Here is a 26,212-nt window from a genome sequence, read left to right as displayed (position 1 = left end):
AATGTGATCCAAGTCAACAAATTAATCTCACTTTGAGCCAAAGGAAATGTTTGAAATGAAAGTACTGCCAGGAAATAGAGGATTCAAGATTTAGGGAGAAAGATATTGTGAGTATTTTTTGTTTTGTGACTTCCTTGGCTGTAATGCATTGCTGGAACTTACAGAGAACCCCTTTTAAGGACTCTGAATATTTAGACCTGAAACACAACTAGAATGTCAGGTCTTTTTCCTTCTCTGATGCCCCTTTCCCTTTCAGGAAAATGAAATTACATATATTCGTGCATGAGTAATAGTTGACCACTAATATGACCTCTAGGAAAAAACCACAGCGTTGTTTGTGGTTTATCTTCAGGGAAATCAATCGAAGGAAGTAAAAGAAGGAACTGGATCATTGCTTTTATGTAGTTTCGTTTGCATCATACTTCTCAAAATTCACTCTGCCATTTACAAGAGGTTACCAGACTATCTTTTCATAACTCCAAAGATATGGAGTGAAAAAAACAAATTTATGATTTTAATAATAAGACTATAATTATTTTTGATATAAGTAGTTGTCTCCCAAGAATTGTGTCAGTCATGCGTTAGTTTTGTTTGTTGGTTTTGTGGTAACTTGAGGTGGTTCCACATACCCTGGGAATGCTTGTGTCCCTTCAATCAAGGAACAGCAGTCCTGTTTTTTTGTTTTTTGTGTTTTTTTGGCATTGCGCAAAAGAGAGGGCATGCTAATTGGGTCCAGCTAGATGTCTGGGGGAAAGAAAGTGAAGAAAAAAGGATATGCATATCGTTAAAGTCATTTCCAAAGAAAGAAATAGATGGAAAGATCATCCTCAGTCTTGATAGGGGATGACATTCTCTAGAGAAGTTCCAAGCAGTTTAAGTCTCTGCTGGGGATACGGGTATGCTGATAATGGAGCTCCCAGGTTAGAAAATAACTGAGATTAGCTTAAACTCTAAGAGTAGCTCAGGTTTCCTGTAATTGCATTCTTATAATACCTCTAACCCGATATTTCTTTCTGTTGTATATTATCCTTTCTAGATATGGAAGAAAGCAGCAGTGTTGCCATGTTGGTGCCAGATATTGGGGAACAGGAAGCTATATTGACTGCTGAAACTGTCATCAGTTCATCACTGGAAATTGATGAACAAAGAAAAGTTAAAACAGATCCATTGATCCATGTTATCCAGAAGTTAAGCAAGATAGTAGAACATGAAAAGTCACAAAAATGTCTTTTGATCGGGAAAAAACGCTCACGTTCAAGTGCTGCAACGCACTCTCTTGAAACCCAAGAACTTTGTGAGATTCCAGCTAAAGTAACCCAGTCCCCTGCTGGGATCAGAAGGGCAGAGATGTCTCAGATACATTTTACCCCTGGCTCTCTTGCCCAGAACGATGGGAAGACTATGTCTTACCAGTGTAGCCTTTGCAAGTTTCTGTCATCATCGTTTTCTGTGTTAAAAGATCATATCAAGCAGCATGGTCAACAAAATGAAGTGATATTAATGTGCTCAGAGTGCCACATTACATCTAAAAGCCAAGAGGAACTTGAAGCTCACGTGGTAAATGACCACGAAAATGATGCCAGCAGTCACACTCAATCCAAAGCCCAGCAGTGTGTAAGCCCCTCCAACTCTTTGTGTCAGAGGCCCACAGAAAGAAACAGTGAAAGCATTTCTGATGTCCAAGTGAGTGTGGACAGTGCGCAAACGCACGCTGCCCAAAACGCACCCACGGCAGAAATGGGTAAGAGGAAATGGTATGCGTATGAACAGTATGGCATGTACCGATGCTTGTTTTGTAGTTACACCTGTGGCCAGCAGAGAATGTTGAAAACACATGCTTGGAAACATGCTGGGGAGGTTGACTGCTCCTATCCGATCTTTGAAAATGAAAATGAGCCCCTAGGCCTGCTGGATTCTTCAGTGGCTGCTGAACCCGGTGGGGTGGATGCAGTCGTCATTGCTATTGGAGACAACGAACTGAGTATCCACAATGGGCCTTCAGTACAAGTACAGATTTGCAGCTCAGAACCGTTATCCTCTTCGTCTCCTTTAGGACAGAGTGCAGAAGGTGGAGTTCATCTGACTCAGTCAGTTACCCTTGACCCCAGTGAGGAAGAGATGCTAGAGGTGATATCCGATGTGGAGGAGAACCTGATCGCTGATAGTCTGCTTTCATCCGCACAGAAAATCATTAGTAGTAGTCCAAATAAAAAAGGTCACGTTAACGTGATAGTAGAACGTTTGCCGAGTGCTGAAGAAACTCTTTCACAGAAACATTTCCTCATGAATGCTGAAATCGAAGAGGGAAAAAACCTGAGCCCGACAGAATCCCACATTGGGGGTGAAGGAAGAGATGAAGTTTATCATGCTGATAAATGTACTGTTGATATTGGGGGGCTGATCATAGGCTGGAGCAATCCAGAGAAGAAAGACAGTGAGTTAATAGCCAAAGGACTGGCTACTGATGAGAATGCCCCACCAGGCCGAAGAAGGACAAATTCTGAGTCTCTCCGACTACACTCGTTAGCTGCAGAAGCCCTCGTCACAATGCCCATAAGAGCTGCAGAACTGACAAGGGCCAACCTTGGGCACTACGGGAATATAAACCTTCTAGATCCAGATACCGGACAAAGGCAAGTGGACAGTACGTTGGCGGCTTATTCTAAAATGATGTCACCACTTAAAAACTCTTCAGATGGATTAACTGGTTTTGACCAAAGCAACTCTACGTTGGTAGCACTCCCAGAGGGTAGGCAGGAGTTGTCAGATGGGCAAGTGAAGACGGGTATCAGCATGTCCTTACTGACTGTAATCGAAAAGTTGAGGGAAAGGACAGACCAAAATGCTTCCGACGATGACATTTTGAAGGAGCTGCAGGACAACGCCCAGTGCCAACCCAACAGTGACGCAGGTCTATCGGGAAGCAACGTGGTGGAATACATCCCTAATGCCGATCGACCCTACCGCTGCCGCCTGTGTCACTACGCAAGTGGTAACAAGGGCTACATCAAGCAGCACTTGCGGGTCCATCGACAGAGACAGCCCTATCAGTGTCCTATCTGTGAGCACATAGCTGGCGACAGCAAAGATTTGGAGAACCACATGATCAACCACTGCAAAACAAGAATATACCAGTGCAAGCAGTGTGAAGAATCGTTTCATTATAAGGTAAGCATCGGTTCATGAAATCATTCGGAGAACCTTTTTAGAGCAAGGAGGGAACTTGGCAGAGAGTCCAGCCGTCTCATTTTATAGATAAGGAATCTGAGGTGAGGCCTAGGAAAGTTTGGCAATTTGCCCAGGGGATCCCAACTAGTTAGTATTAAAATTGGGACTGAGATCTAGGTCATCAGGATTGGTGTAGGATTGTTTTCCCGTCTGCTTCCTCCTTAACAGTGTCTGTGTTTATTGCTTTTAGTGTTTTAGCGTGTATATCTTTTTTTAAACGTGTTGATTTTAAATTGCAGGGTAATTTCAAGAGAATGTACAGGGGAAGGACTTAACAGTTGATTTACCCAGATGTAATCCTACATCGATGCAAACAAACTCCATCTTCCATGTCCCCAAAATGCAGGTTGCTCGCTTCAGCCACACAACCAGCCAACAGTAATCTGTGTCCTCGCAAGAGGGAAAGTAGACTATGTTGGACTTCATGACAGACAGTAAAGTGGAAATAGAGCCACGTGTATTTAATGGGCAGTTTAAGGGACTGTAAGGATTTTGACCGTGATTTTCATCCTATGTACTACCTTAAAACCAACAACCAGCATGAAATGGCTGTCTTCCTAAAGGAAACAGGATTCATTTAATCATTAGTTTAGAACTTTTCTTCTCCAATGTTGCCAGTTGACTGTCTGGAGGGCAAAAAAAAAAAAAAAAAGTATCCTAAAAGGCTAACTGGGATGTAGACTTCTCTCAGCCTTTGAGTCTGAGATATACTGCCTCCTTGGATTGCCCTCATAGTGTTCTGAAGTGGCCTCAGGCTGCTAGACAAGCAGCACATCCAAATGGGCTGTAAAAGCAAGTTCCAGAAGTTTCTTTTGTTCCTGCACTCTTGATTTGTGGGGGTGGTGGTGAAGGAAGAAGATATTCATCAACAAGTTAGCTGGTGTTGAAAGGCAAGAATTAGCAGGAGTCCAGCAGTTACTGGTTGGATTTATTTTTGTGAAAGCATCGGGTTATTCCAAACACTCTGCTCTTCCCTCCTCCGGGCCTGCCAGTGGTTCAGTAAGCACGCACGTGCCGTGCAGAAACCCCTCTGAAGATAGCGGGGGCTTGCTTTTGGAGAATGCAAAAAGAACTGCCTTTTTGATGAGATTGTGATTTCTCCAGTGTATTTCTTTCCGTAAACTGTCAAATAAATCAGATAATCTTTTAGCACATTTGGTTTTAAAATATTGGTAATGTGTTCTAGGTGCCAGGCCATGAAAGCAATTAACTGCTTCAGCAGTCTCTTAGTAACAGTGCAAGTATATTTATTGAAAGTTACGTGGGACTATTTCTCAATTTTTTAGAGTCAACTGAGGAACCATGAGAGAGAGCAACACAGCCTTCCAGATACCTTGTCAGTAGCAGCTTCTAATGAGTCAAGAATTTCCAGTGATACAGCTGATGGAAAAGGTGTTCAAGAAGGTATCTGCATTTATTTGACTAGCGTATTAGGTTTTTTAAAAAGCCCTTAGTTGTCACGTGGGTTATTTTCAGGACTAAAGCCGCATATGTTCTCTATTTTCATACTGTGGATGTGAATGAATCTTACCTGTGTTCCTGAGGTAATTCTGAGCACTAAATGAAATGCTATATTAGTAAGTAGTCGACTGTGTAGGTCGATAACACGTTGAAATTTATGCTGCCCTGTAAGAGCCAAGTACATCACAAACCCTTGGGTGACACCCCAGCAAGCCAGGGAAGCTGCAGTGTGGAAAGCAAGCCCTCCCCTCTCTCAGCACCGTTGACCCACTGAGAATATAGCAGCTTTTGCAGATGGCAGGGCCCCCACCTCAAACTGTAAGTGAGGCTTCCTGCTGTGATCTTATTCTTATCCAAGTATGACTGCCAGATTTCATCTGCATTATTTAAGAAAAAAAAAAAAAAGCCAAAAAAACAGAAGATCTTTTTGTGTACTAGTTAGGTACCAGTCGGCTGAGTTTCTGCTAATAGGAATATTAGAATCAAAAGATTTAATTAGAGTTCCATGAAAAAGCGGATGCCACATCCGGAGAATGAGGGATAAAGTGTAATAAGCTGTGCTTCCTTGCATCAGCTCTCTCAAATTGATATACTTTAAATGTCTCAAGTGCGGTACATAGTGTTTATGGGAAATAAAACATATTGGGGTGACTTTCCTTTTTAGATTTCCTAAGAATTAAAGTTAGAAACGACTGCAGAGTAAAATGTTTTACCATAATGGTTCATTAAATTATACCCCAGAAAGCATAACTGATTCAAGAATGTTTCTGAAAGAACTGATTTTGACACCACTGTAGCACCAAAATTCCCTTGTCAGACAGATGTCATCCCTGTAAAACTATCCAAAACAAAAGGAGTTTATGACATAGCATCTGTTTCTGCAAGAGATGGCTGAGCTAAAACCGTTTTGTTTCCTTTTTACAAAACAGCCCTAAATGCCTCCTTTTATTTTAATTCATTATGTTTCCATATCCCCTTAAAGGAGACATTAAAACATTTGATGTCATTGGACCATAAATCCCTAATGAAGGAATAAAGTAAATACTACTCAGTGGCACCACCTGCGTGCGGTTAACAGTAGCGGCGGAATATGTCTTTTCTGGCACCGTCTTCAAAAGCAGTAATTTATAAAACTGTCCAAATGGGTTAACAAATTAGAACTCACAACTTTGATAAAAAAGATTAAAATGTCAGCTCAAAAGTAAAGTAACCAGTTTGAGCTTTACCGCGACAGCACCTGTCCACCATATTCCATTTTACGGCATCTTTTCTTGGTGCGTCCTGCTGTTTCTCGTGGTTGAATGTATGGATTTTAAATTGCTGCCATGTCTGTTTTTCTCTCGCTTCACTCCATTTGCTTTTCTCTGTCCTAGTGGTCCAACAATTCAGGTGACTGATAACCGCCTGCACACTTACACCGATACTTGATGAATTCCGTATTAGCACTTTTGAAATCTGGTTGTTGAGCCAAAAAACAAGTGTTTAGCTCACAAAGAAGGTCAGAATAATTCGTGTTTTACTCTAGATTTTTTAGCCTTGTAGTAAACTTGCTGGACAAGTTGGGGGAAGTGTGCCTCAGTGGTCCCCAGCCACTGCCCATTATGATGGCACAGATAACTTGGGACAGTTTTTGACTCAGAGACCCAGTGTAACATACTTCAGACATTGTTCTGCCAGAAGGCATGGTGCACCCATTCCGAGCTGGATACCAAGCTAGGTGCAGGGAGTACGGTGAAGGCCTCACTGCCTGTAAGAAACCCAGCCCTGGAGGAAGACAGAACCGTATGACGGCTGTGTCCGCGGAGAGCACACGTGCTGTGTTAGAGCCACGGGCAAAGCATTCTCATATGATGTTCCTTCGCAAACATCATTAATGAAATCATTCCTTATTGCAAACATACGATTCATGAACCCCGGGGGATGCAATGTAAACAAAACGCACAGATCCCTGTCTTCAGGGAGTCTACAGCAAGGGACAGGTCAGAGGCCTGACACAGACCTGCATGTGACGTACAGACTGCAGTGAAGGAAGAATAGAGTCCTCCTAAAGCTTACTCAATAAACCATGCTGGGAGATTCTAGAATTTCCATCCTGTAGATGAGAAAACCGAGTCTTCAGGAGGTGAAATGCTTTGCCCACGATCATCCTGGTACTAGGTAGAAGAGCAAGGACGAAGCCCAAATCGTTGAACTTTAAATCGTGTATTCTTTCCATTGGAAACAGTTGCTGGAAGTAGCACAGGCTCTCGTTCTGTGCTATATTAAGTTTTTCCATCTGTCATTTTTATTAGTTGTCATTGATCTGTAATATTTCTCACACAAAACCATTATCCAATATTTCACACCTCATTTTTTTCAGGGTTTAAAAAAAAAACTGTATTTGGAACAATGCCACTTATAATCAAGTCCAAGTTTTTAACCTAGCAATTAAGAGCGATACTTACATTATAATTATGATTAGAGTGTATATTAATGTTGTAGACGTATACCAGGAAATTAGGACATTTTGTTCTGCCTGACAAAAGTAGTTACAGGCGAAAGAGAATTTCAATTTTAGAAAGCTTAAATTTAACTTAAGAATTTTCTTTGTTAAAATTTCAGCGTGGGATTCTCTTCTGCCACCAATTTTACGTTTATGCACTGTGCACTAATATTCTACCTAAGCTTCCTTGCTGCTCTGCCTTATTCTTTAGGTTTCCATGCTTGCTTTGTTTCTGAATGTAAAGCCATCGGCCTGTGAATGGCCCACAGACTTTGTGCTTACAGAAGAGTAAAGAAGGTGTTGAATATCTTCAGGAACAGTTTTACATGATCAAATAAATCATTCAGCTTGTGTTGTCTCAGGCTTACCCTGATTTAAATTACCCAGCCTTGTTGGTGCAGAGTAAGTGTGGTGACATGGCCTATTTCCAATCGGATCCATATATTCTGAATTTCAGAGGGCTGCACATTCATGTTAGTGATAACATTTGTCCTTGTAATGTGTCAGTTTGCTAGACATATGCTACATTATATAGCACTTAATAATTTGCAGTTGTTTTTCCTTCCATTGTTGCACTGGTACCTGACATTTTTATAAACAAAGGAAACCCATAGGGTGAAAAAGCTTTAGGCTTTTATTTATTTATTTTGAGAGAGAGAGTGTAAGCAGGGCAGGGGCAGAGAGAGAGAGAGAGAGAGAGAGAGAGAGAGAGAGAGAATCCCAAGCAGGCTCCAAACTCCATGCTGAGCCCAACACCGTTCTCGATCCCACAAACCATGAGATCATGACCTGAGCTGAAATCAAGAGTTGGTGGCTTAACCAATTGAGCTACCCAGGTGCCCCAAGCTTTAGGCTTTTTATATTGAGTTTGTTATATATGCTATGTAGCCATACTGTGTAATATTGTATTATAGTGTTAGATCACAGCTTGTTGGCAAATCAGTGTTTCCTTAAGACAGTTTATCCAATATCAATTAGACTAACACTTTTCAAATTAACAGTATATCTCTGGTTAATTCAGCTGCTGCAGTCAGCAGGGCAGCTGGCATCAGCTTATTTTATTGTAGCATTTTGTACAAGGTCATGCAGAAACCAAGCCAATGTATCTATATTTGCAGGTGAGATGACGTTCGCTTTGTATCTGCTGATAGTCCAGTTGCAGGAGAAACTGGAAAACCATGTTCAAACTTGTTAACTTTATTAAAAGAGAAGGCCTTGTTGGAAATGTTGGTACAATGTGCTGTAAATATTCATTTACAGTGGAGATGATGTCATTTCTATCTAATCAAAGTATGTCACTAAAGCTCTCCAATCCCTTATCTAGGGAGTAAGTCTTCAGTACAGAAACAGTATAGATGTGACGTGTGCGATTATACAAGTACAACCTACGTTGGTGTCAGAAACCACCGGCGAATCCATAACTCTGACAAGCCATACAGGTGAGTGTGACGGTCATAGAGCTTTAATGCTTGTGTTAGAATATCTTATAGTAAAGGAAACAAGTAGAAATAGTTAAAGATTCATAACACTTATTTGAACACAGATTGTGTGCAAAGAAACTCACTACTGGTTTCATGAGTGTTTGTTAAGGAACATGAACTTTAAGCTTGGGTCTTAGGACAATAGGCATTTTGTCTAGTTAAAATGGAAGAAAATGTCTACTTCTGTCAGATATGTTTTCAGTTTCAGTTGGGTATAAATTATCATAGCAGACTTTCAGTGCTTAGACTTCAGTTCAGTAATTTGGTGGGTTAAGTAGTCAATATTTCAGAAAAGATGCTTAAAACTAAAATTCCCTATGAACAACTCTGTGTTTGAAAATTAAGCTGTCATTTAATAGAATTTTGTTACGTGATTTTTCACAAAAGCCAATTCTAACACATATTTTCAGGAAATACAGGCCTTGTCAGGTGATCGAATAGAAAAGTAGAAATCATTTCTTAAGTAAACTTTGCCTCTTGAGAATGCACTGCGTGTTGTTTATGTACGGTAAAGGTACAAACGTTTCTGTGGAAGCGTGTCCAGCTGCCACAGAGCAATCTGTTGCTCTTGCAGCCATGATGGAATGTCAGGTTCCTACTCAAAACTGACATAGTCACCATGACTAACCGTGCTAGGCCACGGGCATGAGCTGTTTCAACTGCTTATCAAAATCTGCTTCACATTTTAACTTGTGTCCCCAGCCATGGTATGAGTATGACACAAGTAGGTGTGGGGGGGTCACAGTATTAGTAGCTAAATGAAGACTTGACGGACTATGCCTGAAAATGCCATTGTTTGACGCTCTAAGTGTGTATCTCTCTCTCTATATATGGCTTTTAATAATATAGCATGTGCTTAATTTCCTAAGCAGCAGACTTGTTTATAATCACTCTTCTTCAGACAGTATGTCCATTTGCAAAGACTCGTAATTCTGTGGAAGGTGTTTGGCCTTGCCTCAGTGTGTCTGTGTTTATTTCAAACACTTTTAAAACTAGGATCCCTAGTTTTCCCAGAGTACAATGAAGGCCATTAACCATTATTAACAGTAACTCAGTGCCAGAAAATACATATGAGAGTGATAGGTGGTATTTGCATGTATCATTTATGATTTGCACTAGAAAGTATTTAGGAGAACATTATGAAAACAGGGGATGCTAGTTCATCTGATAGGAGAAAGCTTTGCCTTTATATTTTGGGTATCTTTATTTTTAAATTCAATGACATACCATGCCAATTCATGTGATCCAGGCAAGAATAAAATTAGATATAGACTCTTCATTCAAATTCATTGAGAAAAATTTATTGAGCAGATAATTGTGTTCCAGGAGCTGTGCTAGGCTCTTAGACTGTAGTCATGATAAAAGGGATATCGTCCCTCTATCATGAACCCTGTAGACAAACAATAAACAAGTAAACTCTCAAGAATACAATTAGGATAAAAGAGGTTAATGATTGATTCCAAGTCTGTAGAGGAAAGTCTCACATCTACTTGAGTTAGGTTAGTCTTATAGCTTAAAGATTTATCTTGACGGTTTTTGGTGTCCTGGGGTTTGTGTTTTCTTATGTTCTTAAAGTATTCACAGACTCCTAGGATTGGTTGTAATTGTCCTAGAGTCTTCCTGCCAGTGGGCAGTGCACTCTGAGAACCCTTTTCCTCTTAAAGCAGAGAAGTCTCAGCGTGTTATTTTCCAAGTTTATACACACTACACTTTGTCACTGGGTTTGGCTGAGTGTTTATGTCTCAGAAGAAATGTCATACATCCCCCTTCCCTGTAAATACAACCAGCTTTTTCTCATAAGTCTTATTTTCCAACTGTCAAATCTTGTGACTCCTTTTTTAAATACTTTAAATCCACATAGGATTTGCAGTCTACAGAGCACTGTGAATTAACACACTGTATTCCAGTATGCTTCTAGGATTTTCTGTTCCCGGTCATAAACTTCGTTTTAAGCTAAGCTAGTAAGCATAGCCTTCTTGAGATCTAATTTGATCTAAGTTATCACAGTAGTTTTTCTGGCTTATTGCACGTAGGCTTCATTCAGTTTTGCTGCCTGGTACACTTACTGGTCAGAGTTTGGGCTTATTTTCTCAGAATCCATACCCTACACATTTCTGATTACCTACTTTTTGTTAAGGAACATACTCACCGGGAGCAATGGTGAACTCCTCAGAGTTAGAGTGCCTTCTTGCACAACTTGCAGTCTTTGCGCAAAGGCGGAACAGGTGTGGTGTGTGTTTGAATGTGCCTGCTTTGTAATAGATTTTCTGCAATATTTATAACTGTTCTTTGCTCATGCCTTTACTTTTTATGTTGCCATTCCGATCCTTCACGGAACATATTGTGTGATCTGGGCAGTACATTTTCATGTGTAAGAACCCTGGTTCTGGGGACAGATAGTCTCGGGATTGAATCTGAGCTCTCTGACTTATGGCATTTGTTACCTTGAGCAAACAATTTCACCCTGCTATGCTTGGTCTTGTCTTTTCTAAAATGAGGATAATTAAGACACCTGCTTTACAGGGTAGATGTGAGGACTAAACTAAACAGCATACGTGATGTACTGGCACAAACTAAGCACCCAGTAAGTGGTGGCCATCTAATACTCATTGGCCTGGCTTCTGTCCTCGTCCCCTCCCACTGATTCATTGTCTGACACCACCCCCCACCAACCCCCTAAAAATGCTGTTTACCTCTCATTTTGGAAAACAAAGCATAATCCTGTTCCTGGACAGACAGACATAGCTTATTTATTTTACGAAAGGGATGCTATCCCCAGGTAGAAGTATTGTCACAGCTGAGGTCCCCGTGCCGTGTTGCCTGCCTTGAAGGCAACCTAGTGTCCTGTGTAGCACTTCTGCTTTATAGTCTCAGGCCTGGGCCACGGACCTCCTTTGCCCAACTGGGTGACCTTGTGGAGGTTATTCCAAGCTAAGCCTCCTTTCCCATACAAAATGGGAGAATACTGCCTAGCTCATGAAGCTCTGTGAGGATTGGATGAGGTTATGTGTATTAAGCACCCAGCATATTTCCTGGTGCATCAAAGGGGCTGGTTTTCCCCTGCTGCTCATGCAGGTGTACAGGCATCTCAGAAACTCTGTCCTCATTACAGAAGGAGAGCTATTTTCCGTTCTTGTGTGAGGACAGGGAAAGATGAAAAAGGCATCATCCCGCCTCAGTCTTACCAAATCAGCAAACTTTGTTTTTCAGTGCTTTAGTAAGGAACGTTCTAAAGCACATACCCATTATAGTTATACCTGATGTTTAGGACATTGGCCCCACAGTTACTAGAAGGTTCCTTTCAGGATTTTCAAACATTAGATCATCCTCAGTTTAGTGTTAATATTGCAGTTCTAGAATTCCCCCTGGTTTACATCCCCCAGTATCACTTTTGTGACTGGCTGGAGATGGAAGATGGGATGACAAAATATTTTCCTCAAGTTACCGAGTTTCCTTCTAACTATATGACATTGAACCATTTTCCCTTAGAAACACAGTTGTGTTGGTACTTCTGTTCTGAAACTCCACCATGGCACAGTGAGGGGTAGGTGCCGCAACACGACAAAGAAGGAAATGGGCTTTGGCATAAAGCACTTGGTATATGACCTGGCATGTATTAGGTGCTCAGGAAATGGTCACTGATAGTTATCTGTATACCTCAGTTTGCCTTATCTAGGAAATAGCTCTGGTTCTGTAAGTTTTTTGTACTTTGAAAAAAAAAATGTATAATGGTGTTACTATACTTTTTCTTCTTTAAGTAGAAAAGCTACCCACATAAGTATGTTGAATTTTTTAAGAGTCCTGTTTTAATACCTAGGCCAGAAATACCCAGTGTTTCCCTAAATGTTTCAAAAATGTACTTTTAGGGGCACCTGGGTGGCTCAGTGCGTTAGGTGTCCAACTTTGCTTCAGATCATGTCTCGTGTTCATGGTTTCAAGCCCCACATTGGGCTCTGCACTGACAGCTCAGAGCCTGGAGCCTGCTTTGGATTCTGTGTCTCCCTCTTTCTGCCCCTCCCTTGCTCGTGCTCTGTCTCTCTTTCTCTTTCAAAAATAAATAAAAACATTAAAAAACATTTTTTTTTAATTTTTTTTTAACTTTTTTTTTTTTTTTTTTAATTTTTGAGACAGAGAGAGAGAGAGAGCATGAACGGGGGAGGGTCAGAGAGAGGGAGACACAGAATCCGAAACAGGCTCCAGGCTCTGAGCCGTCAGCACAGAGCCCGACGCGGGGCTCGAACTCACGGACCGCAGGATCATGACCTGAGCCGAAGTCGGCCGCTTAACCGACTGAGCCACCCAGGCGCCCCTAAAAAACATTTTTAATATACTTTTAGAGTTAGTTTGTTCATATCAGAAGCTAAACAAGGTCCAAATGTTGCATTTGATTGAAAACTCTCTTAAGCCTTTCTCTCTCTTTAAAATTTTTAATACTTTATAATTTAAGGTGGTATATGTCCTGAAAATTGCATAAATTGTAAGTGTGCAGCTTGGCCAATGAGTCACATTCACTCCTCCTCTTAACTACTCAGACCATGAAATAAGCCATTGCCAGCCCCTCTGCAGCACTCTTCTCGGGGCCCCCAGGCACCAGCTCCCTTTCTCCTCTGCCCTTCCAACCATCTTGACTTCTAACATCATGATTTTGCCTTTTTTTTGACTTAACAGAAATGATATCATGCAGTACATAGTCTTTTTTTTTTTTTTTTTTTTTTAAGTTTATTCATTTAAGTAAGCTGTATACCCAGCACAGGGCTGGAACTCACAACCCTGAGACTGAGTCACATGTTCACATGTTCTTCCAACTGAGCCAGCCTGGCGCCCTGGTGCATATTCTTTTATATCAGGCTCATCATCATTGTGTGTAATGTAATGTAGAACTAACACCGTCCTTTTCATTGCCATATAGTATTCCATTGTGAGACTGGCAATTTATTCATTCACTCTACTAGTGATAGGTATTGGGGTTACTGCCCGATCTTCCCGCTATTGTGAATAATGCCTTTTGAACATTCTTTTACGTGTTTTTGGTGCGTATATGAAATTGAGTCCATTTTCATTGGGTTTATACCTAGGAGTGAAATATCTGGGTAATAGGGCCCGCGTATATATTCAGCTTTGGTAGATCTCAACAATTATCCAAAATGGTTATACCAGTTTACAGTGACTATACCAGCTCATAGTCTGACCAACACTTCATATTGTCAGTCTTTAATTTTGATCGTTCTGGTAGGTGTGTAGAAGTATGTTGTTGTGGTTCTGATTTGCATTTTCCTGATGATTTATGAGGTTGAGTATCTTTTTTGCCTGTTTGTGTACTATTGCCCATTCCCTTATTGGTTGTCTGCCTTTTTCTTACTGATTTGCAACAGTCTGTTCTGAATACAAGTTCCTTGTCTATTATGTATATTGCACGTATCTGCTAAACTATGGTTTGTCTTTCTACTCTCTCAGTTATGTTTCTGACAAACCAAAATTCTAATATTTAATGTAGTCAGATTTATGAATCTTTTTCTTGTGATTACAGCTTTTGTGTCTTTATACTCTGAAACTGATGTTGATGTCTTTGAAATACCCTTGTAAGATACATGATTCGAAGTAAAAATGTGTGCTTATAAAGTAAGGACTCTGATTTTAGGGATGTACATCAGCTGGGTCAAAAATATTGTGTGCTTATATGTTAATGAGCCTATATTTTGTTCTAACATAGCACAAAAACTAAGAAAAATTTTAAAAATCCAGAAAAGTTTTAAGCAGCGCGAATCACATTTTGGAATGACAGGGGTTGCCACTCAGTGTGGTCAGTCATTAAATAAAGTCTAGTCTTTGATATAAAAAATATTACGAGTAATAATAACCGTTAACATTTTTTAGACATTCTGCATGGACCAGACAGTGTGCTAAGCACTTGATTTGTATCAGCTTACTTAACCGTTACTTAGGAATGTTGCTATCCCAATTTCATAGATGTGGAAAGAGAGACTGGGTAGATGAAACTACTTTCCCCAGGTCTCCCAAATGGCAGAGCCAGGGTTTGAACCTTTGCTTCTACCGGCTGTGTGTCTCTGTTATGCCAGAAAGAACTCTTTGTGAGGCCTACTGCCACTGCATGCCATACTATCCCCAATTTAGTGGTATATTATAATGCAGCAGAAGTTTTATTAAGCTCAGGGTTTCTGTGGATGGGGAATTGAGGAAGACTACTGTAGGGATGGCTTGTCTCTATTCCATAAGGTCTGGGTCTTTGCAGGGAAGACTTGAAGGCTGAAGGCTCCCTCACCAGCCTAACTGGTGGTTGATGCTGGCTGTTGGCCGGACCCTCAGCTGGGGATCTCAGCTGGAGCACATACACCATTTCTCCACGAGGTCCTTCCAGCTGCGCTCGTGCCCCAAAGTGAATGTTTGGATTAGAAGTAGGCAAGCACTGGGGTGCCTGGGTGGCTCAGTCGGTTAGGCGTACAACTTTGTCTCAGGTCATGATCTCATGGTTTGTGAGTTCAAGCCCCACAGCGGGCTCTGTGCTGACAGTGTAGAGCTTGCTTGGATCTTCTGTCTCCCTCTCTTTCTGCCCCTCCCCCGAGCGGGCGTGTGTGTGCACTCACTGTCTCAGAAAAATAAATAAACATTAAAAAATTAAAAAAAAAAAAAAAAAGTAGTCAAGAATGTTAAAAAAAAAAAAAAAATTAAGTAGGCAAGCACTGTATCACCTCTTATGACCTGTTCTGAGAAGCCACATACCATCACTTCCACCATAGTTATAGATTTCTTAAGTCTCTCTCAATCTGGAGGCATGTTGAATTTCAGTTATTTTTCTTGGCTTGGGGGAAAACTCAAGTCTTTGAAAAACTTGAATTTATTTTAAGGAAACAGTTTAGCAGATAGTTTAATTTGGAGGAAAACAATATGTGTTGTTTCTAAGGGATGAACCAAAGGAGTTTGTTTTTCACAGTGGCACAAAGATTTCTTGGGTTCTTCACAAAATCTGAAGTGGCCATTTCTCTGGACCTTAGTTATTTACTCCTTTGAAAGCACAGAAAACAAATGAAATGTGGTAAGACAAACCCTACTGCAGAATTTTTATTGAAATCTTTTTATGCACGTTCAAATCCTTCTCAGGTCACTTCAGATCTTACAGAACATCCAGGTTCTGCTTTCTTTTACCTCATCCCCCAAGGCAGTCATTCCCAGTTGAAGAGACCTGGAGTAAGGTCCAAGTAAGGTCCCAGGTCAGGGGAGTAGGGTGTTTGAGCCACATTCCTATTTTTCTGGGGTTCTGGGACTATAAAGTAACTGACCCATGAGCAGTAGGAGAAAGCCTATAGAAAAATTCAGTCTTACGGGTTTTTTTTAGCCAAGAAAAGCATTTGGTTTTCTTGTTGTTTGTTGGTTTGTTTGTTTCTTTGTTTGAGAAGCACTGGGTTTTCTGATGTTTTTTCTCCACCATCAAGCAGTTGACTCAGTCATCAGCAGACACCAACTGGGGGTCCTGCAAATTTAATCCTATTCTAACACTACCAGGAGATAGCATTGGATCCCACTGGTTAAGGGCTCAGTTCCACAAGACTGCCCCCACTTCTAGGTTGTCACCTGTGCTCCTAACCAACTGACCTAAAGCAGAGGTTTGCTAGACCAGCTCACAAAACTCAGGAAACCAGTGTACTAATATTTACCCGTTTGTCATGAAGGATGTTGTAAAGGATACGGATGAGCAGCCCGATGAGAGGTTCAAAGGGCAAGGCCCTGGAGGAGCAGAACGTCCATGCCCTCTCTGGGTCACCACCCTCTCAGCACCTTCACCTGGTCACCAACCCAGAAGCTCTCTGAACATCCTTTGGGTTTTTATGGAGGCTTCATTATGTAGCCGTGATTAATTACATCTCCAGCCCCTCACCTCCCCTAGAGGGTGAGACAGAAAGTTCCAACCCTCTGATCCTGTGATTGGTTCCTCTAGCAACCAGCCCCCATCCTTAGGTTACCCAGAGGGGTTCGAAAGGTCACCTCATTAACATGACAAAAACACATTGTTTGCTCTCCTCACGTACGGAAATTCCAAGGGATTTTGGAGTTTAGTGCCAGGAATGGGGGCAAAAACCAAATATATATTTCTTGTTAGAAATCATAATATCACAGGTTTCTCCATCGGCTTTCTTTTGGTTGCCAAAATAGTTTTCTTGCATTGGGAAGAAATCTCATTTTTCATACAGATATGGATAGGACTTTATTGGTTGACAGAGGCAGTGTTCATTCTGGCATTCCAAAGCTTCCGTCCAACCTTCTGTAGAGATTACACCAGGAAACCAGCACTTGGTCTGTTAGGATGCTCATGTGTTTCCTCACGTCACGTATACTTTGCCTTGACAGATTTGAATAATTGAAGTACCAAATGGGATTGTCATGGGAAGATGCCAGATGGGGCAGTTCCATTAAAAAAGCAAAACAGGGGCGCCTGGGTGGCTCAGTCGTGGGATGTCTGACTTCAGCTCAGGTCATGATCTCACAGTTCATGGGTTCAAGCCCCGCATCAGGCTCTATGCTGACGGCTCAGAGCCTGGAGCCTGCTTCAGATTCTGTGTCTCCCTCTCTCTCTCTGCCCCTTCCCTGCTTGCGCGCTCGTCCTCTCTCTCTCTCTCTCTCTCTCTCTCTCTCTCTCTCAGAAAATGAAAAACAAAACAAAATTGTGACAGGTGATGTCCTGTAAATGTGCTGCTGTTATTCTTATGTCACTAGGGTTTGTTTTTGTTTGCTTTTGGGTTTTTATTATCTTTTTTTTGCCCACTGTGCAGGGTATTTGGAAATAGGGATGTTGACGGTCTGCTGGTAACATGGTTAGAAATGATCTGTTAGACATAATCCTCTGTTTCGAAACATTTTTTATGCTTTTTCTAGGTACTACATTACATGTATTTTGGTCAGGTCGGTGTTACCTGTTCATTTTCTGACTCATGGCATATACGCTATGAAGATTAATAAAGGGAATCCTCATTAGAATGCAGTTGGAGGTTCAGCAAGGGGAGCTCTCCTGCCCTGCCACTCGTTGTCAGTTGCACACCCCAGCAGGAAGAGGAGGACCTTGCAGGTGGATACTTGCAGGAGAAAGAAAGGCTTACAGGCCTCCAACAGCTCAGCCAGTCAGAGACTGTTTATAACAGCCCTCCTAACCTCCTGCTTTCCTGTGTAAAAGAACATTCCTATCTTTGTTTGGAACTCTTGCCAGTGGTTTTCCCCAACTTCTTGTCCCAGATTGCAATAAACCCATTTTTTTTTTTTTTTTTGATGATAAAATAACTGGCAGCTTTATTTTTTTTATTTAGGTAAAAAGGAAGTAGAAATACATATAAGCCGCCTTTACATAACTCTGAAGTTGAGGTTCTTTTATAGTATCTCTTGTCCTCTACTCAGTTGAAAATCATTTTAATAAGTGCTTAATCTTGTCAATTTTTTTCCACACTCTTCACACTTAGATCTTTTAATGAATAATTTGCATTGCAAGTGTCTCTTCAGAATAACCTTTCTACCAAGCTAAGTTTGATGCTCCTAGAATTAGGGCTCAGTTGTTCCATATACTGCTCTTGCTTTCTTTATCTTCCTTTGTCAGGAAAGATTTTAAGGAGTTCTTCATATTAAAAGATATTGAGTAACCAAGTCAGCAGAATTTATAGAAGTAAGTTCTTGTCCAATAGGATGGGAGAGAGCAATTTTAAAAGGCTAGATAGAGCAGGAAAGCAAAAAGGCTTCATCTGTGTGTGTTGTTTGCATAGGAGAACTAATGAAAGTGATAGACTCTAGGTGAGCTTCTAGATCACTCTATTAGGAAAGAGCATTTCTGGGGCACCTGAGTGGCTCAGTTGGTTAAGCTCCGACTTCAGCTCGGGTCATGATCTCTTGGCTTGTGAGTTCGAGCCCTGTGTCAGGCTCTGCGCTGACAGCTTGGAGCCTGGAGCCTGCTTTGAAATCTGTGTCTCCCTCTCTGTCTGCCCCAACTCTGCTCACGCTCTCTCTCTGTCTCCCCAAAATAAATAAACATTAAAAAAAAAAAAAAAGGAAAGAGCATTTCTGATAGTGAATAATATTTCAGTGTAAATTTTAGCTATTCTCAAACTCTTCAAAGTGGCCTTGTCCAACTCTGTAAACTATTCTAAAAATAATTTTAGCATTTACTTCTGGAATATGTGATTTACTGCTTACATAAATATACATTATTAATTTAAATGTACTTTATCATTCCTCATTTCTACCTCAAGTAGTAAATGATGACAGTTCAAAAGCCTTAAAAATAGCTGTATCCCACAGTTCAGGAATGTTCTTACCTCTGGGAAAGGAAGAAGAGGCAATCGAGAGGCACACAGGGAGTTTCAAAGATGTATTGGTTATATTCTATGTCTTAACTGTGAGTGTTTATTTTTTCTTCTCTCTTAAAAGATTCTGGTGGAGGAAAATAGACTGTATCCTACAGAATAATCAGTGATGCATGTAGATTGTTTAAAATGTTAAAAAGATACAAAAACGTTCTACTTTATTTTTGAATATTCTAACTCTTAATAATAATAGTACAGTGATTAACTTATGATACTTGCATAGGATGGAACATCATGCCCCATTGAAAATACATAACTTTTAACTTGAGAAAATACTTACAGAGCACTGTCAAAAATACGATGAAAAATCTTTAATAAGATTCCACTTTTGCTTCAGATCTACATACGTACATTAAAAACAGTGGGAATTTTCTAGATAATTTTTTGGAATTTGTATTTGTACTTACCTGTAAATTCCATCTTTGTATAAGGAATATAGGTTATTATAGGGGTGCTTGGGTGGTTCAGTCGTATAGGTTATTATAGGGGTGCTTGGGTGGTTCAGTCGGTTAAGCGTCCAACCCTTGATCTCGGCTCAGGTCATGATCTCATGGTTTTTGAGACTGAACCCCAAATTGGGCTCCATGCCCAGCCTGGAGCTTGCTTGGGATTCTCTTTCTCTCCCTTTCTCTCTGCCCCTCCCCCACTCATTCCTTCCCTCCTTTTCTCTCTCTCAAAGTAAACAAACATTTTAAAAAAGAGAGAAATAAAGATTATAGGGGCACCTAGGTGGCTCAGTCAGTTGAGCATCCAACTCTTGATTTCAGCTTAGGTCATGATCCCAGAGTCGTGGGATCGAGCCCTGTGTTGGGTTCTGCACTAAGCATGGGGCCTGCTTGAAATTCTCTCTCCCCTTCCTCTGCTCATGCTCTCTTTTTCTTTAAAATAAAATAAAATTAAAAAAATATATATATATATAGTTTATATAATCAGGAAAAATTTTAAAATAAAAACAGCATTTGCTCACCAGTTGAGTAAGACAGAAATTGGCGTAGCAGTTTAAACATCTTTAAGCAGGGGGCCCCCATTTCAGACAGCACAGCGAACTAGATAGCCTGAACAAGTCTCCCAGTGAAGTTAACTAACATGCTGGGTCAGTGTTTAAATGTATAGCTCATCTAGCAGGGAAATCAAGAAACTTTACAGGTAACAATAAATCAGGTACTCTGTGAGGTAATTGAGCTGTACCTGTCAGCATGGATGAATCTCAGAAACACTGAACTAAGGTACAGTAAGTCACACAAGAATACATAAAGTATGATTCTATTTATATGCCCCAAATCATGCAGATAAACAATTATTTAGGAATACACTACAAAATTCGGAAACATGAGACTTCTTTTGGGGAGGTAGATGAGATCTTGGAGGAACACACAAAGAGCTCTTAAGATAGAGGGAACGTTCTCAAGCAAGTATGATGTATACATTATTTTTTTAATTCCATGTATACACCTTATTCTCCTTTTATATGATGAGTTTCATACACACACACACAAACATTTTTTCAATTGAATGTACAAATTAAACCACATTCTATGAGAGAAGTGATAGTAAGGAAATGAAGTTAAGTGTGTGGATTTTGTAGGTACTTCATTTTTTTATTTGTTGTTTTAATTGGGTAACACATATGAACTTCAGAATCAGCTTATCTAGTTTCCTCTAAAAATAATTCTCTTGGGGCACGTGGGTGGCTCAGTCGGTTAAGTGTCTGACTCTTAATTTCAGCTCAGCTCGTGATCTCACAGTTTGTGAGATGAAGCCCTACATCAGGCTCTGCCCTGACCGTGTGGAGCCTGCTTGGGATTCTCTCTCCCTCTCCCTCTCCCTCTGTCTTTCTCTCTGTCTCTCTCTTTCTCTCCCCCCCCCCCCCCATTTCTCTCTACCCCTCTCTCACTTACACATGCACACTCTCAAATAAACTTTAATAATAATTCTCTTATTTGTGTTGGGATCGTGTTAAGCTTCTAGATTAATTTAGAAAGAATTCACAACTTTCTACAAACAAGGTATGGACTTCATTCATTTGTTCAAATCATCTCTTGTGTTCCTCAGTAGCATTTAAGTTTTGTCCCTGTATATTGTGTACATTTCCTGTTTCGTATGTGTGTAAATCCACGCACACATTTGTGTATATAGAAGTACACAGGTAGTCAATCACAGTTATTCTGTGATCCTTAATTTTTTTTCTTAAAGCATTTAAAAACTCTCTTACTGTTATAAATGTATAGGGAAATGAAAAATACTATAAGATATATAGCACACTGTAACTTAATGCTTAAAAACATTAAGAATTAAAGTGTTTTATTTCTTTTGTGGGAAACTTACCCAGAATAGTCTGCTCAGTGCTCGCTTCTCCTTACAGTATTATAGGTGAGCATGTTTTCGGTGCCTTGACCATTTGTCATACTCCTTTCTGGGTATGGATCAGCTTTCACCATTTTATCCTTTGCTCTTTCAATTCAGTTTGATTACAGAGAGTTTCTGTACTGATATTTTTCACAGGAATAACTTCTTCCAGGAACCCACTTTCTTCATGCATGTCATCAAGTTCACCTTCATGTAGATCCTCTGGCTGCATATCCAGAGTTTCTTCAGTGGTGGCCGTGTCAACATTCCTGTGGTCCGCTATTTGTTCTATAAATGCATTTACATTTGAGCCTGATTTCACTTACAGGGTTACAGGTTTCTCCTGTATTTCCATTTTGTTGGCCAATTCCTTCTTTTGGAGACTACATTTTTGTAAAAAGGCACACGGGACATTTTATCAGTGGGAGATTAGGAGGCACCACAACTTAATGCTTTGCTGTCTGTGAGTGACCAATTACTGACTGAATGAAAGAAGTGACATGATTGGTCACTGATCCCGAAGCATGTCTTTGCCTAGTGGACTCAAAAGCTACCAGTGAAGTCTGTACTCTACAATTACACAGTTAATATTTTTTGATAACTGAAATTTGAACAGTTGTTAGGGGGGAGTGGTGACATTTAACTAAACCATAGTAACCAGGATCCGTGCATGGCAGAACCATACAAAGCAAGGACTGCCTGCTCACCCCACACACACACACACTGGTTGTGAGGCATATGCTTATGTATTTCATTTTTTCTGTTGCTGCTATAACATGGGTCTTTTCCTTCTTTTCCTAGTTTTCAATTCAATATTGTTTTTATATAGGAAAGCTGTTGATCTATACAGAACGTTCACTTTATGCCCTTACTGAATTTCTTTTTTTTTCTCTTACTGAACTTCTTATTACTTTTAACAGTTTTTAATTGGTGTTTGTATAGATATATAATTATATTATCTGCAAATAATTTTCTCAACCTTTCCTATATGATATTTACAACTCTTATTTCTGTCTCTTACCTAACTGTACTGGCTAGTGTTTCTGCCGCATACTAAATAATAGTGGGGATAGTGAAAATCCTTATTTTGTTCTTGGGCTGAATGGATATGCTTCTAATGTTTTCTCATAAAGCTTTAGACTAGTTTTGGGGTTAAGATAGATATGTTTTTTCATGAAGAATTATTCACCTACCCTATTCTGTGGAGAAATTTTATTAAGAATGTATATCGGGTATAGGTATTGTCAGCCTGATGTAAGTGCCTCCTAAAATATGGTGGTAGGGAATACACAGCTGTCCCTAGGAAGTATATTTGCAAAAAAGAAAAAGTGGGGAAAAAAATTTGATCCTGAATCTAATGAAACCTTTATGTCAGTAGTTCTTAACCAGGGAGAAGGCTTTTCTCCCTCATCCCCCCACAAAGGACATCTCACGGTGTCTAGAGACATTATTGGTTGTCACAAGGGGGAGAGGAGGTGCTACTAAGACTTAGTGGGTAGGGGCGCCCGGGTGGCTCAGTCAGTTGGGCGTCCGACTTCGGCTCACGTCGTGATCTCGCAGTCCGTGAGTTCGAGCCCCGCATCGGGCTCTGTGCTGACAGCTCAGAGCCTGGAGCCTGTTTTGGATTCTGTGTCTCCCTTTCTCTGACCCTCCCCCGTTCATGCTGTGTCTCTCTCTGTCTCAAAAATAAACGTTAAAAAAAAAATTAAAAAAAAAAAAAAAAAAAAAGACTTAGTGGGTAGAGGCTAGTGATGCGATAAACATCCTACAGTGCCCAGAACAGCTCCCACAATGAAGAATTATCTAGCCCAAAATGTCAGGAGTGCTGAGGTTGAGAAAGCCTTTTCTAGGTCTCACTGTCAGATTATAAGAAATGTGAAAGATACAGGAACATATACTGTAACATCAGAAAGTAATCAGTGCAGCACATGATATGAAAAATTCTACAAGGCAGATGACCTGGTTTCTTTAGTACATAAACACATGAAGCGGATTGGGAAAGAAAGAACTGTTACAGATTAAGAGACTTAAGATATATACCAACCAAATGCAATATATAGATCTTGTTTTGATCCTCATTTGAACAAAACATTCCTGCAGAAATTAGGGAAATTTTAAGTGGGGGTTACGTGAAACAAGACTGGTAAAGTGTCAGTCATAATTGAAGCTGGGTGATGGAATTTCATTATAATTTCCTACTTTGGTCTTTGTTTAAAGATTTCCATAGTAGGGGTGCCCGGGTGCTCAGTCGTTTAAGCATCCAACTCTTGATCTTAGCTCAGGTCATGATCTCACAATTTGTGAGTTCAAGCCCCGGGTCAGGCTCTGTGCTGATGGCACGGAGACTGCTTTGGATTCTGTCTCTCTTTCTCCCTGCCCCTCCCCAACTTCTGCACATGCACACTCTCTCTCTTAAAAAAAAAAAAAAAAAAAAAAAGATTGCCATAGTAAAAAGTTTTGTTTAAATGGATATTGAATTTTAGATTAAGTTTCAGCAATAACAGTGAAAATATGACTTCTCTGATCCTTTCAAATGGTGAATCATCATGATAAATTTCCTAACACTGAATTCTCTGTATTCCTAGAATAAGCCTCCTTTCGTCATGGTATATTATTCTTTAATATACTTGGGAATCTCTTTGCCAGCATTTTATTCAGGATAATCTACATTGATATCCGTAACTGAGATTTGGTGTTTAGTTTTCTTTTTTCTGTTGCCTTTGCCAAGTTTCAGTATCAGTGTAATTCTAACTTCATAAAAAGACTTAGAACGACTTTTTTTCTTTTAAACTCCCTGGAACTGGAAGATACAGCTAATTTGAATACAGAGAAACTGGCTATTTTCTATTCACTTTAAATATTCCACTGATAGTCCTTTGAAAACGTTCATAACTCGTTTCTTTTCCTAATTTCTACTCCAAGTGTCTTCCAAAAGAATGAACATATACTGTTGCAAACATTAGAGCTTATGGGCAGTATTCTCAATGACTTTTTTGTATCAAAAGCTTTAAGTGCCTAAAATTCTTATTATGTAAGATGACTGTCAACTTTTAATAGTCTTTATTTTTTTAGAGCAGTTTGGGTTCACTGCAGTGTTGGGCAGAAGTACAAAGACTTCCCATATACTCCCTACCCCACTCACTTATGGCCTCTTCCGTTATCAGCATTCTCCACCAGAGTGGCATACTCATTACAGTTGATGAACCTGCACTGACGAATCATTATCACCCAAAGTCCATAGTTTACATGAGGGTTCACCCTGGGTACTGTACATTCTGTGGGTTTGGACAAATTTATAATGGCATGTATCCACCATTGTAGTAATATGGTATCATGCAGAGTAGTTTCACAGCCCTCAACATCCCCTGTGCTCTACCTGTTCATCCCTCCCATACACACATCCAGACTCCCGGTGACCACTCATCTTTTTACTGATTCCATAGCTGTGTATTGTCACTTCTTCAGCTTTGTTCTTCTCCTTCAGTATTGTATTGGCTATTCTAGATCTTTTGCCTATCCATATAAACTTGAGAGGCAAAAACAACAAAATAACTTGCTGGGATTTTTAATGGGATCACACTGAATATATAGATCAAGTTAGAAAGAACTGACATCTTAACAATATTGAGTCTTCTTAATATAGAATATCTCCATTTATTTGCTTCTTCTTTGACTTCTTTTGTCACAGTTTTGTAGTTTTTCTCATACAGATTTTATATATATATTGTTAAAATTAGGTATTATATATTTGGAGAGTGGTAATGTAAATGGGATTGTGTTTTTAATTTCAAATACCATCTGTTAATTTCAGGAATATGGAAAAGTGATTGACTTTTATTTATATTAACTGTGTGTCCTGCAATCTTGCTTTAATTGTTCATTAGTTCCAGGAGTTTTTTTGTCAGTTCTTTTGGATTTTCTATATAGACAATAATGTCGTCCGCCAAGACAGTTTGTTTTTTTCTTTCCCAATCTGTGTATCTTTTATTTCTTTTTTTTACTACATTAGCTAGGACTTCAAGTACAATGTTGGAAAGGAGTGGTGAGAGGGGATATTCATCTCTTATTCCTAAACTTAGTAGGAAAGCTTCCAGTTTCTCATCAAGTATGATGTTAGCTGTATATTTACTGTGGATATTCTTTATTCATTTGAAGAAGTTCCTAGTTTGCTGAAAATTTTTAACATGAATGAGTATTGGATTTTGTCAAATGCTTTTTCAGCATCTATTGATACGATCATAAGATTTTTCTTTACTTGTTAATATGGTAGATTACATTGATTTTCAGATGCTGAATCAGGCTGGCATGGCTGGGATAAATCTCACTTGGTTGTGGTCTAGAATATTTTTTTTACACATTGTTGAATTCAGTTTGCTAATACTTTGTTGAGGATTGTTGCATCTGTGTTCATGAGAGATACCAGGCTATCGCTTTGTTTGCTTTTTCTTATAATATCTTTGTGTGGTTTGGGTATTAAGAGTAATGCCGACCTCATAGAATGAGGTAGGAAGTATTTGCTCTGCTTCCATCTTCTGAAAGAAATTGTAAAGAATTGGTATAATTTCAGGGCGCCTGGGTGACTCCATCAGTTGGGCATCCAACTTCGGCTCAGTCATCTCGCAATTCGTGAGTTTGAGCCTCGCGTCGGGCTCTGTGCTGACAGCTCAGAGCCTGGAGCCTGCTTTGGATTCTGTGTCTCCCTCTCTCTCTGCCCTTCTCCCACTCATGCTGTCTTTCTCAAAAATAAATAAACATTAAAAACCTGTTTTAGGGGTGCCTGGGTGGCTCAGTCGGTTGAGCATCCGACTTCAGCTCCGGTCATGATCTCACAGTTCGTGAGTTCAAGCCCCGCGTCGGGC

At 40.0% G+C, this 26,212-nt stretch overlaps 1 protein-coding gene across 3 annotated transcripts in view; it reads left to right on the top strand.

The window, feature by feature from the left end:
* The window catches only part of ZNF507 (zinc finger protein 507), a 46,011-nt gene that overhangs the window by 6,551 nt on the left and 13,248 nt on the right, over positions 1 to 26,212 (top strand). For all 3 annotated transcript variants that reach the window (XM_019423314.2, XM_019423315.2, XM_053906048.1), the window contains 3 exons: positions 1,037 to 3,168; positions 4,515 to 4,632; positions 8,496 to 8,610. In XM_019423314.2, the coding sequence (XP_019278859.1) occupies positions 1,037 to 3,168; positions 4,515 to 4,632; positions 8,496 to 8,610 (2,365 nt within the window). The remainder of the gene's footprint in view (positions 1 to 1,036; positions 3,169 to 4,514; positions 4,633 to 8,495; positions 8,611 to 26,212) is intronic.

Source organism: Panthera pardus, unplaced genomic scaffold (genome assembly GCF_024362965.1).
Source record: "Panthera pardus isolate Hobbes unplaced genomic scaffold, ASM2436296v1 HiC_scaffold_18, whole genome shotgun sequence".
Lineage (NCBI taxonomy): Eukaryota > Metazoa > Chordata > Mammalia > Carnivora > Felidae > Panthera > Panthera pardus.
This window is presented reverse-complemented; position numbering and strand designations above follow the sequence as displayed.